This window comes from Pogoniulus pusillus, chromosome 3, assembly GCF_015220805.1.
Source record: "Pogoniulus pusillus isolate bPogPus1 chromosome 3, bPogPus1.pri, whole genome shotgun sequence".
Lineage (NCBI taxonomy): Eukaryota > Metazoa > Chordata > Aves > Piciformes > Lybiidae > Pogoniulus > Pogoniulus pusillus.
This window is the reverse complement of record NC_087266.1, coordinates 19608136-19629442: the sequence shown is the minus strand read 5'-3', so window position 1 is coordinate 19629442 and position 21307 is coordinate 19608136. Positions and strand designations below refer to the sequence as shown.

Here is a 21307-nt window from a genome sequence, read left to right as displayed (position 1 = left end):
GTTAAGATACTTAGTGTCTTCATATCAAATGTACACACAAATTTTAAATGTGCTAAAAATATTAGTAGTTAACTGTCAGTAAAGTTACTTTTCATAAAGAAAAAATTTCCTTTCAATAAAATCTATAGCGTAAGAAGAGTTCTGTAGATGACGGAGCACGTGTTCTTTTAGCTAATGACTTTGTCAACGTTCATACAAAAATGGCAATCCTGCTGCTATGCACAATAATCTATATAAATTCCTGCACAGGCAGTTTTGGGAAGCAGTGAGGGTTTTATATGCAGCTCTATGCAAATGCTTGACATTGCAAGGAGAGGGTGCAGGTCTTGATCTATACCTCTGCTCTTGTCTGTAAGCTGATAGTCTGGAGGCTGGCACCTACCTTCTAGGAAACCAGTCTCAAGCAATCTCCTCTCAGCCTGTTGAAGTAAATTTTAAACTACTGACCAGTATCTTATCTTTGGTCTTCACATGCTCTGGTGACCTGGATATATGGAAGTACTTAGAATTCTTCATGGATGCAGGGGGTGCAAATAGTGACAGGAAAGGATGGATGCGCCTGCAGGGCATCCTTGGGATGGTGAGGGAATGGGGCAGGATTTGCAAGGTGATGGAATTGGTAGGATGCTGGTATTTCAGTGGGAGGAGAGTGGAGTGCTGCAGTGTGCCCTAGTTTTTACTGTGAGCTAGGCTTCTAGATGGATTAAAGTGTAAATCTCATGCTCAAAGCAGGTACTGATGTCAGAAATGCCTGAAAAAGCTCTTGCTGAAATTGGGGGTACATCGCTGCTTGGGTTGCTTTATCAGGCTTTTATCAGCACTTCGCAGATTCAAGCATCCTGGCTGCATCCATTGCTTTTTGCATCTTTTGAAGAGATTTCCTTACCATCAATCATGCCATTTAACTTTCCTTTTAAATTTCTCCTCGAAATCAGGAGAAAAGCATACCAAAAACCTGAACACACTTTTATCGTGAAATAGCACATTACTGTCATAGAATCTTATCAACCAGGTTGGAAGAGACCTCCAAGATCATCTAGTCCAATCCATCCCCCAGCCCTATCCAGTCATCTACACCATGGCACTAAATGCCTCATCCAGTCTTTTCTTGAACACCTCCAGGGATAATGACTCCAACACCTCCAGGTATAATGACTCCACCACCTCCCTGGGTGGCAAATCACTGTCCAAATAAAAAGAATAAATTGTTATTGACCATATAAACAAGGTGGAGAAAATAGAGGGAGAAAATACCTGTTATTTCAGGTAATATTAACTGTCAGTAATCTTTGTGGGCACAGCTCCCTTTTTTTTGTGTTTTGGATTTTTACCTATCGCTCTTTATCATTTGAACTTACTGATTTATTTTCCCATAATTTGCTACCATCTGCAAGTGGTGATTAGTCTGCATCACTGCCCTTCTTGTCTAGTGGTGGTCTGGATGGTGGTTTGATGTGAAGGTCTTTGCACGATGAAGCAGAAGCAGCTTAGTTTTAGCCAAACCATTGTAGTCATTAAACCACATGGTAAGCATGGTATGTTATAGAGCATCAAATTGTCCAGATTTGTAATTGCAGCTAATCATGTTCTTGTGTTATGACTTCTATGAGCTGAAAATTTCAGTGTCACTAATTCAAGCATCAAATAAAAGCCTGCATTTTAGAGAGTCTTGTGAGACTTAGAGTGTCTCCTGGCACGTAATGAAGTTGGGCAGTGTGCTATGATGGCTCTGCTTTATTCATTTGAAAACATTTATCTGCAGCATTGTTCTGGAGCCAAACTTTATTTTTTTGGTGGGGTTTTGTGAGTGTTGTTTTGGAATTTTAATTTTTGTTGTTGGTCTTGCTTTGTTTTATTCATTGGGATTTTTTTTGAGCCAGATTATTTTCATATGAAACTTTTAATGTTGGATTTAAAATTCGGTGTTAGCCTAAACTATTTTATTTTTATAGCTTTTTTTCTACAATTAAATGTTTGAGCTAATTAGAAATATGTCTAAGTCTAGTATAAAACTGACAGTTGTGCTTTTGCTGGGGTACTTTAAAGAATGATGCTGATTTTAACTAGCTAAGCATTGTTTTGTCATACATGACATGTGACTGGTTGAGAAAGAGTTCTCTTGAAATAAAGAGTTTTTTAAGATGGGGCATCGTGAAATTAGCAACTAATCAGCAATATGCTGGTCTACTGTACAACTTCATTGTATAATAGAAGACCTGTGTATTATCATGAAGCCCACTGTTTGATCTGTCCAGGACTTATTTAGCAAGTAAGAATGTTAATTTAGTGTATACTGGCTAAGATAACTAGTTGTCTGTGAGGTCAAGGTACTGACTTCAGAGGCATTTCTGAACAAAGATGTTGCAGTTGGTGGGTGGATGGCACTGGTCTCAGCTGTTGTATGAGCTTGCATAAATAGTATCATCTCCACTTTAATCTTTCGGGTGTTCAGAGGTAGTGTGCATATTTCTGTTTAACCCCTGGACACTTGCTGGCATGCATGACCCTTTAGCAATTCCTATCCCTCTGTCCATCCCTGGCACCTTGGCTCCAAAAAGTCTGGGAGGATAGCCAATAATTTTGAAGATTTTTGTTAAGAACATGTCTTTAACAAAAAGTGTTTTCATTGAATGGCTGTACAGATTGTATTGTGCTTGTTACAGACATGCATGGCATGCTTCAGATGTGCTACTTGCATTGCCATTATACAATATATACTTCCTTTTCTGTGTAATGGTCAGTCTGAAAATAGGTAATAAAACTGATGTTGATGGCTACTGGACTTTGGCATCAGGAAGAAAAGCTTTTTTAAAAGGTCTGTTTCAAAAAGCAGTAGCAAAGGCTGAAGCAGTGTTTTTTGTAAAGGGAAGCTGTATTTTAAGTTGTGTTCTAGGACAAGCATTTGGCTTTGAGAATGAAGAAGGTATTTAAACTTTTGGTCTTTATGGATCTGTCTCTCTAATCTGTTTTACTCTTAGCAATTTTTCTGTCACTTCAGAAACGTTCTCATAGAGTAATTTTAAAGGTTATTTCTGAGGCTTGTGGATGTTTTGTTTTAGAGAGAACTATCCAAAAGCTTTCAAACATCAAATCTTTTTCTTCTGATGGAATATGAGGGGGAAAAATGTAGTAGACAATGTATTGCAGGTGATGTTTCTGACCAGCTTTTATCACTTTTGGTGATACAAGTTTAGTTGTGCTCAAATACCAACATGGTAAGTGTAGCAAATGCAAAGAAGGGCCAAAACAAACTTCAGAGTGGCCTGCACTATGAGATCAATAGAAATAAGTGGAAAGTGAGACTTCCCTACAAATAACAAAAGAAGAGAAAGTATAAAGCAAGGCTGGGAAATTAGGATGTTTGTTTCCATTTTGTAGTGATGATCACACAGGTGCTAGCTTTTATATTGCTCAAATACCTTTTGTAGGAATGTGGAGCCTTGATCATCGCAGAGATTGTTTATCTCTGCAGTCGGAAGATTCTATGCTCCTGAAAGTCTGCCTTGCTCTAGTTTGTGTTAGAAGAAACTGACGTAATAGTCACAGAAAGTGTTAATAAAAATATGTAAGGAAATTGCAGGTGGTATTATGTTATTGGATGTCTTTTAGTTATATTATTTCCCCCTTTTTCTTTTTATAGCAAACTTTGGCCTGTTCCATTTTAACGGCGTTGTTGAGCGAGTTCTCAAGTTCAAGTAAAACCAGCAACATTGGACTAAGCATGGAGTTCCATGGTAACTGTAAACGCATATTTCAGGTAAACCACTTCTGTGTCAATGTATGCTACATGTCTTTCTAAAATTTACATATCAAGGAGCAGTGCTTTCTGGTGCCAGGTTCATTTAGGTACAGTGTGCCTGCCTACCAGCAACTAAGAGGACAAATATTACATTATAAATGCAGATAGTGGCTACTTCAGGAAAGTTGACATTGTTTGTAAAAATACCCAAACTTGTATGAAGAAGGTGCAGTCCCCTTTTGTCCACTTTATGAATGTAGAGCTACAGATCTTTATGTGGTTGGACTCTTTAATTCCTTGGCTACCAATTACAAACAAAACGAATACTCTGTGGAACAATGATAGTCTTAAATATAGCTTTGGTTTAAAGCCAAGGAGAGCTATGTATTTAAAAATATTATTGCAGATGGTGTAGTCTGGTTGTCTCAGATGTATTGTTTGGCCAGGCAGAAATGTGTTTTGTGAAGGCACTGCTTTAAACTGACTGTAGTGGAACAAATTAACATTTTTTTTTTTCATGCCAAAGACCAACTCTGTCCTCCACCAGTTGTAAAAATGTATTGTTAAGTTTTTCTTTTAATTAGTAGAGTTTATGAGAATATTTTTTCTTATTCTTTGCAAACACAATCTATTAATTTTGGCAAAAGCAGAGAGTGGTTCTGACTGACAGCTTCAGAATATTTCATGAAAAAAAAATGAAAATGGAAAATTACTTTCTCTTTACAAAAGTACTTCTTTTTAATCACCATTTCAATCAATGACTTAGAGACTATGAATACATTGTGTTCGTCCTGCCTGTAGGAGGATGACCTGCGGCAGATCTTCATGCTCACAATAGAGGTACTTCAGGAATTCAGCAGACGTGAAAACCTCAATGCTCAGATGTCTTCAGTATTTCAGCGTTATCTTGCACTAGCGAATCAAGTCTTAAGTTGGAACTTCCTTCCTCCAAATTATATCCTTTGAATGTCAGGTCCTTTATTTCAGTTGACTTAGATCACTTCTGCAAGGTGATAAGTAAAATGTTTGAGGAAAGAAAAGTGTAAAACTTATAAGCCTTATATTTGGTCCTTTATTCTTCTGTTAATGGTCTTGGTCATCCCTGTCGAGCTTAACAGATGCTTACATACAGAATCTCTTCATTTAAGCTGTAAAGTGTTTTATATATGACAAAAACTATTTCAGCAGAGCAGCTTTCAGTTATGGGTTGATGATCTGTCTAATCTGTGCAGAGGAGTGAAGTGTAATATGCTGCTTTTGTGCAGAACTAAATGAAGTGAAGAAGTATATGTTCTGTTGAACTTTTATGTGAAGGTCCCATCTGTCCTGTTTTTCTTCCTTGGAGAAGAGAAGGAGGTAGGTAAATATCCCCTTATATAAGAAAGGAAGTGGCCAACTGACTCTCTGTAAGAGATCATGGTCATAATTATAGAACATGTAATAGTTTCATATGAAGAAAAAGTATTTGCTAGCTGAGGAGATACAGCATCTGCTTTTTACATTGCTCCCATTTTGACATCTTCTATGTACTATATGAAAGTCAAGAGAAAAGTGGAGATGGGAAGTAGAGGAGGACATAGGAATCAGAAAGAGTCTTAGAGAGAGAAGGAAAAAAGTACAAAACATTCCTAGCCCAAAAAAAGAGCCTAGAAAATTATTGTAAAAATAAGCAAGCACATTCTCCATTTAATGGAAAGTTAAGATAGCACTTGCAGTAGAATATTACAGTGCCTCTCTTAACAGCTGAACACTCATTAAGATGTTCAGCAAACTTTCCAAGAGCCATTTTTTTAAGCTGCTTTATAAAACTTATTTTCTTAAAACCTTGTGAAGTTGCTACTAAGTTACACATACTACAGGAATTTTGACATTGCCTTCAAATCTGCTGTAAAGGATATTTTTGCTTTCCTGGTTTGGTGGTCAGAAGGCAGTATCTGTGAGTGTCTGCTGTCTTTGATTCTGTTTATTATGCAGCAGGTAGCAAAAGTGAAAATAATTTGAAAATGGATATTCTTTGGTTTGTATCTGTAAAGCAGAATGCCAGTTATATTGTCTTCATGGAGAGGTGTCATGGATTAAAAGTGAATATCCCACTCTTATCACTGAGGTGATTTGGCAGGAATCCAGAGGGAAATGTAGTGTACAAGACAGGCTGGAGTTGAATTGCTGCATCTTATGAAAGTTTTCAGAAGAGGATTTGGGATTTGTAAGAGTTCAAATAATGCGCGAATGCCCTTTTTTCCCCCCTGAGCTATAATCTTAACTAGAGAGGAAATGCTCTTAAGTTTTGCAGCAGTGGTTCCCTCTGAATTTTCCTCTTGGTCTGTACTCCAAAATACTTATCTTGTTACAGTTGCATAAATGAAGCCTCTAGTTCTTCCTGAGCATTTTTAGCCTGGGGTAAGGTCTGCAGAGATGAAGCTAGACATGTACAAGTAAGACTGGGAGCCTTGGGAGTTCCAACTTTCATTTATATCTCTATTTAATGTGAAGTAATTTAGTCTATAGTTGCTAGTAAATAAGCATTAATTGGAATAGCTGAGCAAGCCATACTGCTGCTTAAGGTAAACAGTGTTTTCTGCTACTTGGCCTACTTTGGATACTGCAGCTGGACAATCCCTGACCACTTTTGGAGACTGGGTGGATCGTTAGTCCGAGCTCAAGTGATCTTAGATGGCTCTATTTCAAGTCTTTGTATTCTGCTTCACTTGATACCACTTTTTTGTGTTCTGTCACTGGACATTTCATTTTTCTGTTAAGAGTTGCAACACTAGTCTGGGTCTTCCTCTATGTAGCAACCTGTATTCACACAGAAGATGGAGTTGGCCCTCAGTCATCCTTGAGAAATGTGGGGTTTAGCTGATGAAGATTTAATAGCTGCTGCAGTTCACAGCACCATGTTAATTTATTGTGGCATAAATCTAGTCCTTAAGACTGGTTTAAAAGTAACTGATAGTTAACTTAGGGGCAGGGAAACTTAATTTGGCTGCAGTTTTTAATAGCAGCACATTACAAAAGAACATAAAAATTGCTGTGTTGGTTGATCAGCTGGTATGCTTTTGTTATCCTCTTTCCAAGTCTTGACAGTACATATGCTGAAGTACTTGAGGCTTGAGTAAAACAATCCATTGTATCCACAGATACATACATTTTTTTCTTTTAGCTGATATTTCCCCAGGCAACATAGTATTGATTCTCAGTATTCCCTGCAATAATTTGCAGTAACTGTATATAATCTGTAGTAAGCTTGGGATTGCATCAAGATGTTATCACTTCACAAGTGTTCTTGTATTGTTACAGGATAAATTAGCATGTGTTGCATTGCTAAATGCAGTCATGGAGAGTGCTGCCACCAGTCATAACAGAGAAGTTGTAGTAGTTACGTATTGTCTATTGTTAGCATGAAAGATGCATTCTGGAATAGCCACCTCATTGGAGTAAAGGAAAAAGAGAGGCTGGGATCTACCTACTTTGAGGTTGGAACTCAGTATTTTTCAGTGTCTTAGAATGCAATACTGCAATAAGGGCAAGGCATAATGGCCTAGGAGGCTACCTTTCAGTCATGTGGTTTCCTCCATTTCATGTTTTAACAGACAGGCAATCATTTATTGTCATTTTCATTTGCTGCCTCAGTGTATTGGTTCACCTGGTGTTTGCAGATGCTTCAGAGTTTTTTGCAGTATTGTTGGAAGTGACAGTAACATAGGATGCCTATTTTGCAGCAGGAACATATGGTAGTCTGATGTGGTATGTTGGTTTGTTTGTTTTTTTAGAGCTGTTACAGCACTGTCAAAAATTGTTTACTCGAACAGAGCTAGCTTTAACTGCATTTTTACTTAAATGAATGCTTTGATTAATTAAAGTGCAGATGATCCATACTAAGAAATATAGCCATCTCCTTTACAAGAATGCCTCCTAGTACACTGTTAGCATCCAAAGTCTCTGGTTAAGGAGCTGGATATTGCTGGGCTTCGAGACACCTTAACACGGTCATACATGGTTGTCCTGTGGAGTCAAGATATAATTAATATTCCTTTACCTCCAGAGATGTGTCTCACTATTTGACTTTGAGATATATCTGTTCTTCACAGATGCATTCTTGTGGACTTCAAATGAATGTCCTCAAATGCAAAAGTTTTTAGAACATTAGATTTTAACCTATCTGTCTCCCTCCTACAAAAATATACATGTTAAGTGACATTAGGACCTGTAATGGAACTACTTATCCCTTATCCATCAGTGTAAGGGCTATACTATGTGAATAAGGATAAACTTCAGCTGTAGTTCTGGTATTGGATTTGGTGCCTCCATTTGTCATGGAGACAAGCTGGCAAAATTTCAAGTGAATGTATGTCATAGAATGTCAGACTGGAAGGGACTTTGAAAGATCATCTGGTCCAGCCCCTCTGCTGGAGCAGGATCACCTAGAGCAGATCACACTGGAACACATCCAGACAGTTCTTGAGTATCTCCAGAGAGGGAGACTCAACAGCCTCCCTGGGCAGCTGATTCCAGTATTTTGTCACCCTCACAGTGAAAAAATTCTTCCTCAGGTTCATATGGAACCTCCTATGCCTGAACTTTCACCTATTGCCCCTTGTTCTGTCACTGGGCATCACCAAGAAGTGGCTGGCTCCATACTCCTGGTGCTCACCCCTTACATATTTATAAACATTAGAGAGGTCCCCCCCTTAGTCTCCTCTCTAAGCTTAAAAGCCCCAGCTCCCTCAGTCTCTCGTAAGGAAGATGTTCAACTTCCTTAATCGTTTTTGTGGCTCTGTGTTTGACTCCCTCAAGCAGCTCCCTGTCCTTGAGCTGGGGGGCCCAGAACTGGACACAACACTCCAGATGTAGAATAGGTCTTATAGAATACAATTTACATAAGCCTAGTGGGAGGCACCCCATTAACGTGCATCTTTGCTGTCCTAATGAAATTCGTGGTCTAATGGCAACTATATGAACTGATGGAAGCTTTTGTCTGATCTGCATACATGGGTTCTATTTAAAGTGTGTATATTCCTTGGCCACACAGTTAAAGGAACAAAAATCTTCATATCTCTTTTACAAAATCTCTTTTAAGTCTCAAGCCAGAATGAGACATCTTCTGGGGAGATCATATGAACCATAGCATTTGCAGACTTTCAAGATTTGAACCTGCTCCAACCCATCTGTTATGCATCATGGAAATACATGAAAAACACTGAATGCTCCAGAGTGCTTGAGGTTTGTTTTGGGGAATGATTGAAGTTGGCATTGTCACTGAATACCCATCCTGGCATAGCACCTGGCATAATACTGTCAGGGAACTACCTTCCTGGAATATTTTTTTTTGGGGGGTTTGTTTTGGTTTCATTTGTTTGGAGTTTTGGAGGTTTTCTTGGATGGTTGGTTTGTTTTCAGCAGGTTGATGTGCCTAGTTTGCTTTGTTGCTCAGCTGCAGAAATGATTGAACTGAAGAGTGACAACACAGATTTTCTTCTGCAGCAAGACTATTTCTCTTGGGCCTAGTGTTTGTTAGCAGTCTGGTTTTATATCCCAAGTTTAATACAATGGTCTGTTTCACCTGGAAGATGAAGGGCTGGGGTTACTATCCTGGATATTTTCTTGGAACATAAAGAAAAATTTGGTGTAACAGAAAGAGCTGTGTTTAAAAAAGAGCAAAGGAGAGCTGCAATTTACCTTAATCAGATACTTTATTTTTTTTTATTTTACTCTTAGTTGAAAACTAACCTGACTTTGAAATCCCTGATGTTGAGAAATTATTTTGAGGGTACTATGTCTTTTCTTGACAATCCTTTCTGGCAACTTTTAAAGACAAAGTTGGACAAAACAAAGAACAAATAATCTAAATTGGCTCATAATTGCACTTAAACATCTTTGTATTGATATGGAACATTTTAACAATTAGTGCTTCATCCTTTGTGTTTTCCCAAATAAATTCTTAAATCAGTTTGCAATATAAGAACATCTTAAAAGCATTAATATCAGAAGAGGAAAAGAGATCAATATGACCATTTTTATGGAGGTGAACTGATAAATTACACAGATCTGTTTGTTTGTTTTCTTTTCTGCTGTCTCGCCCCACTGCAAGTTTTGCAGTGATTTTTCTCATCAGGTTCTTAGAGGGCAGCCAGCATGTAGTGGAAAGGTGTGACTGATGAGCTGCATCTGCATGACAGTCACTTTTGCATAGGTTCTTTAAGTGTAAGTTAGGCTTAAAGTAATTAGGTTGCATTCTATTAGCTGTATAACCTTATCTTCACTGAGAGAGTCATTGGACACTGGAATGGGCTGCCTGGGGAGGTCGAGTCGCCGTCCCTGGGGCAGTTCAAGGCAAGGTTGGACGTGGCACTTGGTGCCATGGTCTAGCCTTGAGCTCTGTGGTAAAGGGTTGGACTTGATGATCTGTGAGGTCTCTTCCAACCCTGATGATACTGTGATACTGTGATAAACGTAGTAGAAGCTGAAGAATCCACTTGGGTGGTGAACATGAGACTTGGTACTGTCATGGCTACACCGCAGATGGCTCCAGAATTGGCCAGCTTTAAAATTAGCGTTGGTGTTCCCACACTTCCTGTTGCTACAATCTGAGTTCTGTGTCACCAACACAAAGTAGTTGTTTCAGTCTCCAGACAGTTAGGAATACTTAGGTTTAATGATTAAATATTTAAGCATATATTCCTTCTCCTGAATCCTGGCTGTGTTTGCTGAGCAGTTTAGGTTACGTAAAGACTTGTGAAGCGTTTCTCCATAGGGGGCAGCAAGCCTCTGCATCAGTTTTTTAGGCAGTTGCTCCTAGGCTGATCCCATGTGCTTGGGTGACTAGCTAGCGAGCTCAAGGAGGTCTTAAAAATACAAATAGAATGAATCATACAATCATAGAATGCTCTGGGATGGAAAAATCAGTATGTTGGCATTTTAACACTGAATGGCAGATAGATTTCCAAGCAAGTTACCTTTGCAATGTATTTTGTCACTTGAAAATACAAGTCAAAGTCTGACACAAAGCCCTAGAAGAATGTTCCAAATAACAAAGGGTAAAATAATTACAATAACTTTTAAGAAAGATATTTGGGCCTTGGCCTCAGCACTTCAAGAGTTTTCTCTCCATTTCTGAGTTCTTCCCTCCTGTGGAGGAATCAGTGAATGGAGGTCTGTCAGAAGAAATCTCAGTGTCAATTTTTGAGTTACTAATTCACTGCATCGTGGACAGGCAAGCATTGCTTCTCTTAGGAAAAATGGGGTCCATTCTCAGATACTGGAATTTGTGGAAGATCCTGAAGTGAAGTTATAATCCCTTGTGGCTGCCTTAAGGTATAAATAATTTTGATATTCATCTTCACCTGTTGGTTTCTTCCTGGAAGAGAGACAGAGTGGAAGGGAAACTACGCATTTGTTTATCTTTTATTTATTTTAATACATTTCTCCAAGAAGCATATAAAACTCAAGGGTTTTTTTTCCAAATTACAATTTTTAAATTATAAATTTGTAACTTTAAACAGATCATGCTTATTTCTCCATCTTATGAAACAAACTCAAGTATGACACTAATGCCTGCATACATAAATTTAAGCAAAGTAAAAGAAAATCTGTCTTGAAGATTATGATCTTGTCCTCTTCAGGCATTAATTATTATGCATAGGAGCCTTATCAAACACAAAGATGTCCAGTTACATTCTTATGCTTGGTACATGCTATTGAATAATCTGTTCCAATTCAGGCAGAAATTCCTAATGTCTATAAGAATCAGTGTCCTAAGTCTTGTGAACTGGGTGAAGCGTTGGCGTGCTTCTGGTAGCTGTTCCCTGCCCTGAATTTCCATGTCATTCAAAGCAAACTGTGGTGAAAGTTGCTCATTCCTCAATAGAACTGGGAACATTGCAAACATTTTTATTTATTACTAAAAGAGGTTTACAATTGTTTTTCATTAGAAGAATCAAGCAACCTCCTCACCAAATCCTCCAGAATATCATAGCAGACTGATAGATGCTTATGTCTATAGTATAACCTTACAAAAAAAAGGTTGTGCTAGTTCTGTGCTTTTTGTTTCCTCATAGGTATTGAGAATTATATTAATTTCTGATGATAAATACTGCATTTATCTTCTGTGTACCCATGTACTAAGTAATTCAGTGCAATTTTTTTAATGATATAGCTTATCTGTACCACTGCTAATACAGCTGAGCCATAGCATGGAATAGGTTTAGGTGTTTTGTGGCAGCAAGCATCTCCACAGCCAACATATGGTAATGTTTGCACATCTAGTAGGTGAAGAGAAATGAGTGTAAGATCTCTGTGATAAATGCAGCCATAATTTGTATTGTTCATTGAACAGATATTTTCCCCACAAATGTGCTGTTGTCAATTGTGTTATCAGTCCATTGGCATGAGAGACAGTACTAAAAACAGTAAGATAGAGAGCTAAATACTGAGGCTTGTTTAAATAGCAAGAACAAATGAGATTTTCTTTCATTCCACGTGAAAAGTGTTGTGTAGTTGGTCCTCTCTGTAGACACAGCTTAGTGAAGACCAAACTGATTGGCAGAGGCTGATAACATGTCCATGATCATCTTTTGATATTGATGCATTTCCAAGCCAATCATTTATTGGGGAGTTACAGCACAGGACACTCTTGCCAGTAAACAGTTTTTTTTCCCTAAAACATTGCAAATGAAAAGAGTTAAAAAAATGAACTTAATTTCCCAGATAAAATTACTTTCAATTTGTAATACTACTCTTTAAAAAAAGGTTTGCTTATGATAATGTCATGCCTTTTAAAAACTTTTTTTTTTCTTTTTTATCTTTTTTCCTCCTTTCTCTAAGTGAACTGAAGCTTTTTTGATCACTTTAATGGCAACTATATTTTAAGTGGAAGTTAAATATACCATTCTGTGATTTTTAATGTTTCACTCTGAAATAGTGCAGATCTGGTATGGTTCATTGCACACTGATAATTTTGAAAATGGTGAAACTGGTTTTGTTTTGCACTAATGTGAAAATCCCTGATTGTTCTTAGGCGTTATAAAGCTCTGACAACAGTTCTGGACACATACTCTCAGTGAAGGTCCACTTGGTTCTGTGCCATGGAAAAAACTGCTTTTTTTGGAATGTGGTTCTGCACAGTGTTGTTAGGATATTCTGATTTTGGCAGACCAGAGGGGACAAGTGTAAATAAATTAAAATTGTGCATCCTGCACTGTGCCATAATTCTTCATATTAAGATAAGCATTTGCTGCATATGTAGTTCTCTTAAAACCTATCAAAAGTTAAGACTTCTGGTTTTTTTTTTTAATGATACCAGTGTGGCATTTATTTTCTTCTAGACAGACAAATAATTTTTGATACACATATTTTATAATACCTGATAGCTTACAGTACAAAAAGTAAACAGTTCATTACCAATGAGTAAATTACATGCAGATGAGCATGCTGTTGCTTATACTCATGGTTGAGTTAGAAAAAGGATCAGAGAGGATAATAAAGGATTTTAAAATGACAAATAAAAATGTAAGTGGATGAATTAAAGCAGTTTTAGTCCTGTTGAAAGGTATCTCAGAAGGAAGCCCTTTCAAGAACCTTTAATATGTGTGATCAAACTGACCAGGGATGTAACCTACTTGTTTGAATGTTTTTGCTAATGTCGCTTTTTTCTGTACTAGAGCATTTGCAGAGTTGTATAAATGAAGTTATGCCAAAACCCATGGCAAGAACTGAAATTAGTGTAGCAAAATTGTGGCTTCGTGGTGTGCACATATTTCGTGTGTGTCTCTTACAAGCATGTTTAAGACGACAATGCCTTGTGGTGCCTTACATTTTGTTCTTCAAAGTGTGATTAAAAATGTAGATTAATGCAGGGCAAGCATATCTGCATTCTATGATACATATTTGGCTATTTAGAAAAACAGGATATAGGTTTCAGTGAGCTATCTTTAGCTCTCAAGGCCTTTTTAAAAGCTGCCAGGAAAATTTTTTAGAAAATGATTTCCTATTTTACATAAATTTTAACACCTGTTAATTGCGGTTGCTTTTTTCCCTTCTCGCTGTGTCACATTAGACACTCTGGTTATCAAAGTGATCGTATCACTATGGTATGTCTCATAATTATGATCAAACTGTTATCTAACATTCCTGGAGCATTCTTTTTTTCAATACTTAATACCTTTTATTCCTTGGCCTCATGCATGAATTATGCTGTGTATGTGAAGAGGCTTAAAGTTTGTTTCCATTACATTCTTTCTGAATGGATCCTGTTGTATCTAGGATTTTTTTTAAAGCCAAGTAGGAATGTTATTGTTGACCTTGACACCAGATAACTGGGCAGACATTATATAGCTATGTTTGAATCCTCACAAAATGTGATGCTAAAGCCAACAGAATCCTGGCGTGAGACCCTCCTGGACAGCAGAGTTATGGAGCTTTTCTTTACAGTAAGTTTCTTTCTTCAACTTTCATAGTCCTGACCACAGAGAAAGCAGCTTCTTCCTGTTCTGTAACTGTATTGTTGGACTCTTCCTTTTGCATCAGGTAGGACTTGATTCTGTTAACTTCAGCTTGCTTATCAGAGCAAACAGAAGTATTGTGTTTTTCCTAGGTTACCAAACATGTATTTTGCCTATAAATTGTTTTAAATTGATGGCCATTAAGAAGAAAAAGGTGTATAACTATCTAAACTTTTGTACATTAAATACTTCTGGACATGTAATCTCTAAACAAATCCAATCTTGATTAGCAGTAGTAGAGTATATGTGTTAGATAAGGTGTAACAGCTCTCTAAGATCAAATGAACAGTGTGTGCTTACTGATCTTGAAGCATTTGTGCAACTGAACAGCTGAAAATAAGTAATGTAGTTGCAGTTTTCTAGCCAGTTTCAGCATATGGAATTCTACCTCTCCTTCCTCAGCAGAAAGTAAATCCAGACAAGTTAAAATAGATTAAGTTAGGACGGATAGAGAAGATGCGAAACTAGGAGAGGGGAGTATAATACTTAATCTCTGTAATTTAACCCATAGTAATAGAACTGGGTAGAAGTAATATTATTTTTATTCTGCAACTGCTGGGAGTTGTTGGTAGTTGTTGCTCAGCTAGGAGCTGCTGCAGCAGCAGCACATACTGGCTTGTAAATTCATTTACTATGCTATTTTATCTTCTGTTACCTCTCAGGGTGGAGAATTCAGCGGTCACAGGCTATTTTCATTTTTGCAAAGCAGAGAAGTAATGTGCTCAAAACTTGGACAAAGTTCTTATTAGATAAAGTAAATGTAATTCTCCAGTGCTGCTGGAGAGTTGTCTGATACGTGTCTGGGTACATGTCCTTACTTTGTAGGATTTTTTTTTTTATTAGTTTTTTTTCTTCTTTTTTTAACTGCAAGTTCATCTGTTCCAGCAGTTTTGAAAAGGTGAAAAAAAATAATTGGCAGAACCCTTAGCAACTACACACAATCTGAACAGCTGTCTAGACTATCCAGACAGTTGCTACTGTCAGCTGTGAACCTCCACATGCAAATAACTTTTTGGCTTACATATTAACCCTTCCTTGTTTAATAGTATGAAGCTGTCAGAGATAGGTATCTGTTTCTTTGGTTGGTTTACAATTACTTGTGATAAGAATAATGTTTAGAATGACATGCAGAATTATTTTAATGCATGAGTGTTTTACTAAATAGTAACCAAAACTTGCCTGCATTTGATGATTTTTCAGTGATGCACACCAGGGCAGTACGCTGTTAGGTTTGGTTTTAGATTGCTGATTTGCAGTGGTTGGCGCTTGTAGTATTAGTTTGCTATTCAAAGGAATGTAAGTGAATGGTAGTAATTTCATTTATCTGATCAGAGAAATGTTAATAACCTTGCAGAAGTTGGCAGGACAGCCATGTTAGAGAGAGCCTTCAGTTCTAATCTCAGCCTAGTGTGGGCTGTGTATTAGAAGGGGTATTTCTGTTGCAGGATTTGTTTCTCCTGCTAGTTCGGTCTTTCAAAGATTACCCAACCAGTTATGAGTTGGGTGAAGTTGCAACGGTAATGCTACAGAGAAGTGGTTAGTGCTTTAACTGTACTTTTACATATAAGACTGCTGAAATATTTTTAACCAATTTGCTTCTGGGAGAAAAAGCTGACCTATAATTATTCAGTAAATCTTATGTGGAAAAAAACAGGAGGCATCAGCCTAAGAAAATTCTCTATATCTACACTTGACAAAGAAAATAAGTACGTGAGGATAGGATTACTGAAATATTTGAATCTAGAAGTTCTCACCAGCAGAAGTAATGACATAACAGCTCACAGAAATGTGGGAAGATTACTGTTGGCCTTTTATAATGTAAGGGTGTTGCCAAGGAAGTGATGCATTCTTTTTTTTTTTATGTCTTCAGTGTTTACCTCTGCTAAAGAAGCATCTATATAATCTTGATTGAACTTGTTGACTAACTTTAGCAAGACTGTAGCCTAGGCATAGTTAGCATAATAGAGATGACTGTCATTATTGCTGTTTTTAGAAGGAGCAGTATGTCTGACTGGCTGGCATCTGTTTCTCTCTTTAAGACATAACATTCGGTAGACAGTTCAATTTTCAACATGTAGGTGAGACTTAACTAAAAGTTAGTTTCAGTGGGCTAATTTAAGGCTTACAGTTTTGTGAGCCGAGTCATGATCTTGACATTTACGGTGGTTTAGAGAGTTGTAGAAACCCTTATGTTTCAGACTGAATGGAAGTTACAGTAGGCTTTTTTCAGTGTGTGCTCTTTTGGATTGAGAGCCATGTGACTGTTGTAAGAACACCCTATTTTCCATGTATTATTAACTATCTCACTTCCTGAAAGGTACATCGAAAAATCAGAGAAGACACAGATATGGCCCAAGATTCATTACAGTGTCTGGCACAGCTGGCATCTTTGCACGGGCCAGTCTTTCCTGATGAAGGTTCACAAGTTGATTACCTGGCACACTTCATTGAGGGATTACTGAATACTATCAATGGGTATGTATGTCTGATCTCTACATTTAAATGGCACTTTTAAATCTTCATTACTTTACTGTAGTGTGTCTGTGTGGAGAAATGGTACAGCTTGCTTATTTCTAGGCAGTTTGTATTTACTGTTGGATTAGTAAAGTTAAGAACAGGCAGCTTAAAGTAGCAGATGCTTAAGTAATATGAAATAGGTTTATTGATATAAGATGGATCAACAAAAGCAATTCACTTGAAGTGTTTTTTAGTGGCAAAAACTTGACTGCTGTTTCTATCGATAGAATTGAAATAGAAGACTCTGAAGCAGTGGGAATTTCCAGTATTATCAGCAACCTGATAACCGTATTTCCTCGCAATATTCTAACTGCCATTCCGAATGAACTTTTCTCTTCGTTTGTTAACTGCCTTGCACATCTCACATGTTCTTTTGGAAGAAGTGCTGCCTTGGAAGAAGTGGTAAGTATCTGCTCTCAAATAGTAGGTAGGCTTTTTTTGTTTCTATTTGTGATAATCTTGACATGAGAATTTAACTGTTTCGTTAGTAGTTGTTGTGAATTCCATGGTTTTGTTCAAGGTATTTCACATCTGAGAAAGTTTGGTTTCGAACAAAACAAAATAATTGTACATTGTGTATGTTCTAGACTTTGTTTTCATTTAAAGCACTTGTCTCATATTCTAATTGTTAAAAGAATGCATCAATTTAAAAATATTGAGGTCTTTAAATATTGCTGACTTGCTTTTGTAGGATTTCTCTGGAAATTGTTTTAGATAACAAACAAGCTCTAGTTCTGTAAGCTCAAATGACTACATGAGTATATGGACAGACTGAATCTTAACTTCTGTCAAGAGTTATGACTCAGGAACTTGTGATTTAAGTGAACGTATCTGTTGTTAATCCCATACTTCTAAACTGTTCAAATTGTGCCGTCATTTCTGACACCGTTCAAATGCTAATTCTGTGTGCAAATCTAGCACAGGAATTTGAAGGATTTTTTTTTTCCTCTGTGTTTACTACTTTCAAACTTTAGTTGTAATATTAAAAAGCACTTAGGCCAGTCTAAGTCATATACTTCTTAAAAATGCATTAAAAATAAAGCAACCTAAGGACACCTAATTTAAGGAAAGAAGACCATAAAAATTAAGGTGAATAATCTTGCACTTGAGCTATTCATGTGCAGTAGCTACTGATTTAAAATGAAACTCTTATTTCAGCCTGAGCTGAAAATAATTATAAGGGTACTTAATTACAAAGTTGATGGATGTGTTTCTTTACTGGAGATCGTGGATGTGTTAATTAGTATTCTTTGCAGAGCATTAGATCACGTCTTTGATACAAGGATAAAAATATATTACATCTGCCCAAACACTCATTTGAACTTTCAAATGTGCTCATGTCTTGTTCAAAAAAAAGGTGATTAAATTAGAATCCAAAATACAACTACTTTCTAAACCTTTTTGGTTAAAACTTGCCTGGCTTTTGAGTTTTTCTGGTAGTATTTTCTATCTCGTAGTGAACATAGGTTCTTATGCTTACGTTTAGGAGTGCTCCTCAAGTCTTTATAGAAAAGATGGAGAAAAAACATGCACACTTGGTATTTAAAGGGACTAAAGGGGTGTTGTCTCCTCAGTGAGCTTTTTATTACTTGGGAGCTAGAATATGCAACCATGTTTAATGAAGAGAGTGCTCAACATGATGCTGTTCAAAACAATTTGTCTGTTAGGAAATCTGAGGTGCAACAGAATGCAGGCAGACATACCCCTGAAGATTAACTGGTCAGAAAAGGTTTTTCCCATCAGAATGTCATGTGAACAGTGCAAAAAGCCTGTAAGGGGCAACGAATCAGCTTAGCTGAAGACCTGGTTATGGGAAGCTGTCAAAACTGGGAGGTTCTGAACCATGATACACAAACCCTTTAAAGCAGTTAACACTGATTTTTCAACCAAAGGGGAGAAACCCACAGTCCATACGGCATGTTCAAACGCTGTTTGCATTAACCTGCCTGTTGGGGTTGTGAAAGTTGAAACATTTGCCTGAACAGCTACACTAGTGGAGGGCAGTAAGGTTCAGCAGTGCTGAGGTCTAGTTTGTGGTGCAAACTGAACCAGTAATGTCTTCTATAAGCAGCACTGGATATGAGAGAAGTTGCTTGTCCACAGCTATGCTTTGCCTTGCTTGACGCTTGGAGCTTATGGAGAAGTAGAAATCCATCTGAATTAGTGAAGAGTATGAACAGGTGTTGGATGAAAGTCAAATAGAAACTATACCAAAGGCTTCTTTTCCACAAAATTGTCCTTAATGCACTGTTCCTTTTTTTTAAATACCATTCTGAAAGGGATCGTTCCGAATTCGGTCCTCTCTGTTCTGCTTCCAACTTCTTCCAGTTTGTGGCCGCCTGACAAGTTTTAAAAGTGTTCTTTCTCCAAAGAGTCAGTAGGCCATGAAGGAAGAAGTGTCAAATTTCTTTTAATTTCCTATGCTAGAGAAATTGAGCATCTGTGTTTTCACCTTACTAGTTGTATCTTACCTTTGCTGAAGATCTGGGTCTTGTCATTGCTTCTCATGTATCCATCACAGTGATTCAGCTTCCCAGTCTGCAGCGTGCCATTTTGTTTACCTCTATGGCATCTTAGCACAGCTATAGCTAACCTGAAAAAAAAGATTGAGAATGTTTTGGGAAGGTTCATTTGTGACCAAATTTGTTGAATATGGGTAAACTTACTTGTATTTGAGCACATACTTTATGGAGGCACTTATTAATCTTACCTTCCTTGTCAGAGTACCGCAAAGTGTTAAAAACTTGTTCTGCTTGATTCTTTTTTTTTCCATGGCATTGACTTCTTTATTACGTTTTCAAATAAATTGGATAGATCTGAATTCTTTTGTTATTCATTTAGAAGGCCTGTCTGTTTATTGGCTTATGTTCTGGATTCTTAGAAATTATTAAAAGCTTTTAAGTAATTTGGATATGTAAATATATTACATACATGTCAAAATATTTCAGTGTTGAATCACTGTTTGAATTTGGATGTCTTTGGCTGAGTTTTAAGAAGTTCTGATGTCCGTCCTAAATTTGAGGCTTATGTTGCGGTTGAATACAATCTTGCCTCTCTCCTTGTCATCAGCTTTTCTTCTCACACTTCGATCAGTATGTCACATATTTGTTCTCTGTCAATATGACCATTTTGCAGTTAAAAAATGATGCTGTGAAGCTATTCTGAAGTGTGCTCAATGGGATATCAGTTTTTACACTTAGTCATCCAGCCAGTGTTTTCTTTTCCTTGCCTCTTCATCCAGACATGTTTGTCACTTCACTCAAACTCAGAAATTCTTCTCTCTGGAGCATGATTAAGGCCTTAATATCACTTTACTTCATCAAGAAATCATTTTACTGTGTTTGCTATCTCAACATAATTTTTGTGAGCAATCCTGTTGGTTAACACTTGAGAAAATTTTTGTAGAGAACAGGAATGTCCTTCTCAAGCAGGAAGTTTATCAGTCAGTGCAGTCAACACTTCAGGTAGCTGAAGTCAGATCTATTACTAAAGTTCAATTTCTTCATCAAATAAAAAAGTTGATAGGTACATTAAAAATACTTTTAAATAGAAACAGCCTCTTTGCTGTTTGAGTTGTTGAGTTTGCCTGTAATCCAGAACTTTGTTTTTCAGATAGATGCTTTCCTTTTGCAACTCATGTATTATGTAGAAACACACATGAATAATTAAAACCGTGAAGCATCAGATAAAATACACTTAACAGTCAGAGGTGCAGGCATGTTCTGTGGAAGAATGATTTTTTTGTTCTTTGAATGATAAGTTATGTGTCATCAAGACAGGCTGCCTGTAGTAAGGTTTCTTGAACAATTGCAGTCTTACAGTGATTTCATCTGGAATCATTATCTCTTCTCTCTATTTCAGGAATAGTTCAATGCATGTGACTCTATGCACATATTCTGGTTTTTCCTAGTTAAAAAGGAATAGTTGAACGTATGTAACTCTATGCACATATTCCATATTTTCCTAGTTAAAAAGAACTGGCTGAATTCTGTGTTACTAGTATGAGCTGGGTTGCTTGGCATCTTTGGGGTAAAATCTCAGTAACTCCTGTATTTAGGTAATTATGCATTAAAGGCTTAGTTTGGGACTGTTTTCAGTTTGAACATCAGATGAAGAGAAATAGCAAAACACAATGATAGTTTCTTAAAGCTTAGGAAGCATGAAAGCTGGACTGATTTTTCTCAATGTATTGCTTCAGTTCATTCTGGTATTTTCTTGGTTAACCTTAGACGTGTCTTTTGGCACTGTTTTTAATTATGTCAACATAAGAAGGACATCTGTTAAATAATAACATAAGTATGTTCCTCTGGTTTCATTGGAATACAATTTTTGTTTTGTTTCTTTTATCTCTTACAGCTTGACAAAGATGACATGGTATATATGGAAGCATATGATAAGTTGTTGGAATCTTGGCTCACTTTGGTACAAGATGACAAACATTTCCATAAAGGTTTCTTTACCCAACATGCTGTTCAGGTCTTTAATTCCTACATTCAGTGCCATCTAGCTGCTCCTGATGGCACAAGGAATTTGGTAAGCTCTCATTCTAACA

At 37.1% G+C, this 21307-nt stretch overlaps 1 protein-coding gene across 1 annotated transcript in view; it reads left to right on the top strand.

Annotated features, from left to right (window-relative positions):
* The window catches only part of XPO4 (exportin 4), an 87037-nt gene that overhangs the window by 37858 nt on the left and 27872 nt on the right, over window positions 1–21307 (top strand). Inside the window, exons 5-10 of the mRNA XM_064171702.1 lie at window positions 3641–3757; window positions 4541–4694; window positions 14054–14166; window positions 16556–16713; window positions 16983–17157; window positions 21112–21288. Of these exons, the coding sequence (XP_064027772.1) occupies window positions 3641–3757; window positions 4541–4694; window positions 14054–14166; window positions 16556–16713; window positions 16983–17157; window positions 21112–21288 (894 nt within the window). The remainder of the gene's footprint in view (window positions 1–3640; window positions 3758–4540; window positions 4695–14053; window positions 14167–16555; window positions 16714–16982; window positions 17158–21111; window positions 21289–21307) is intronic.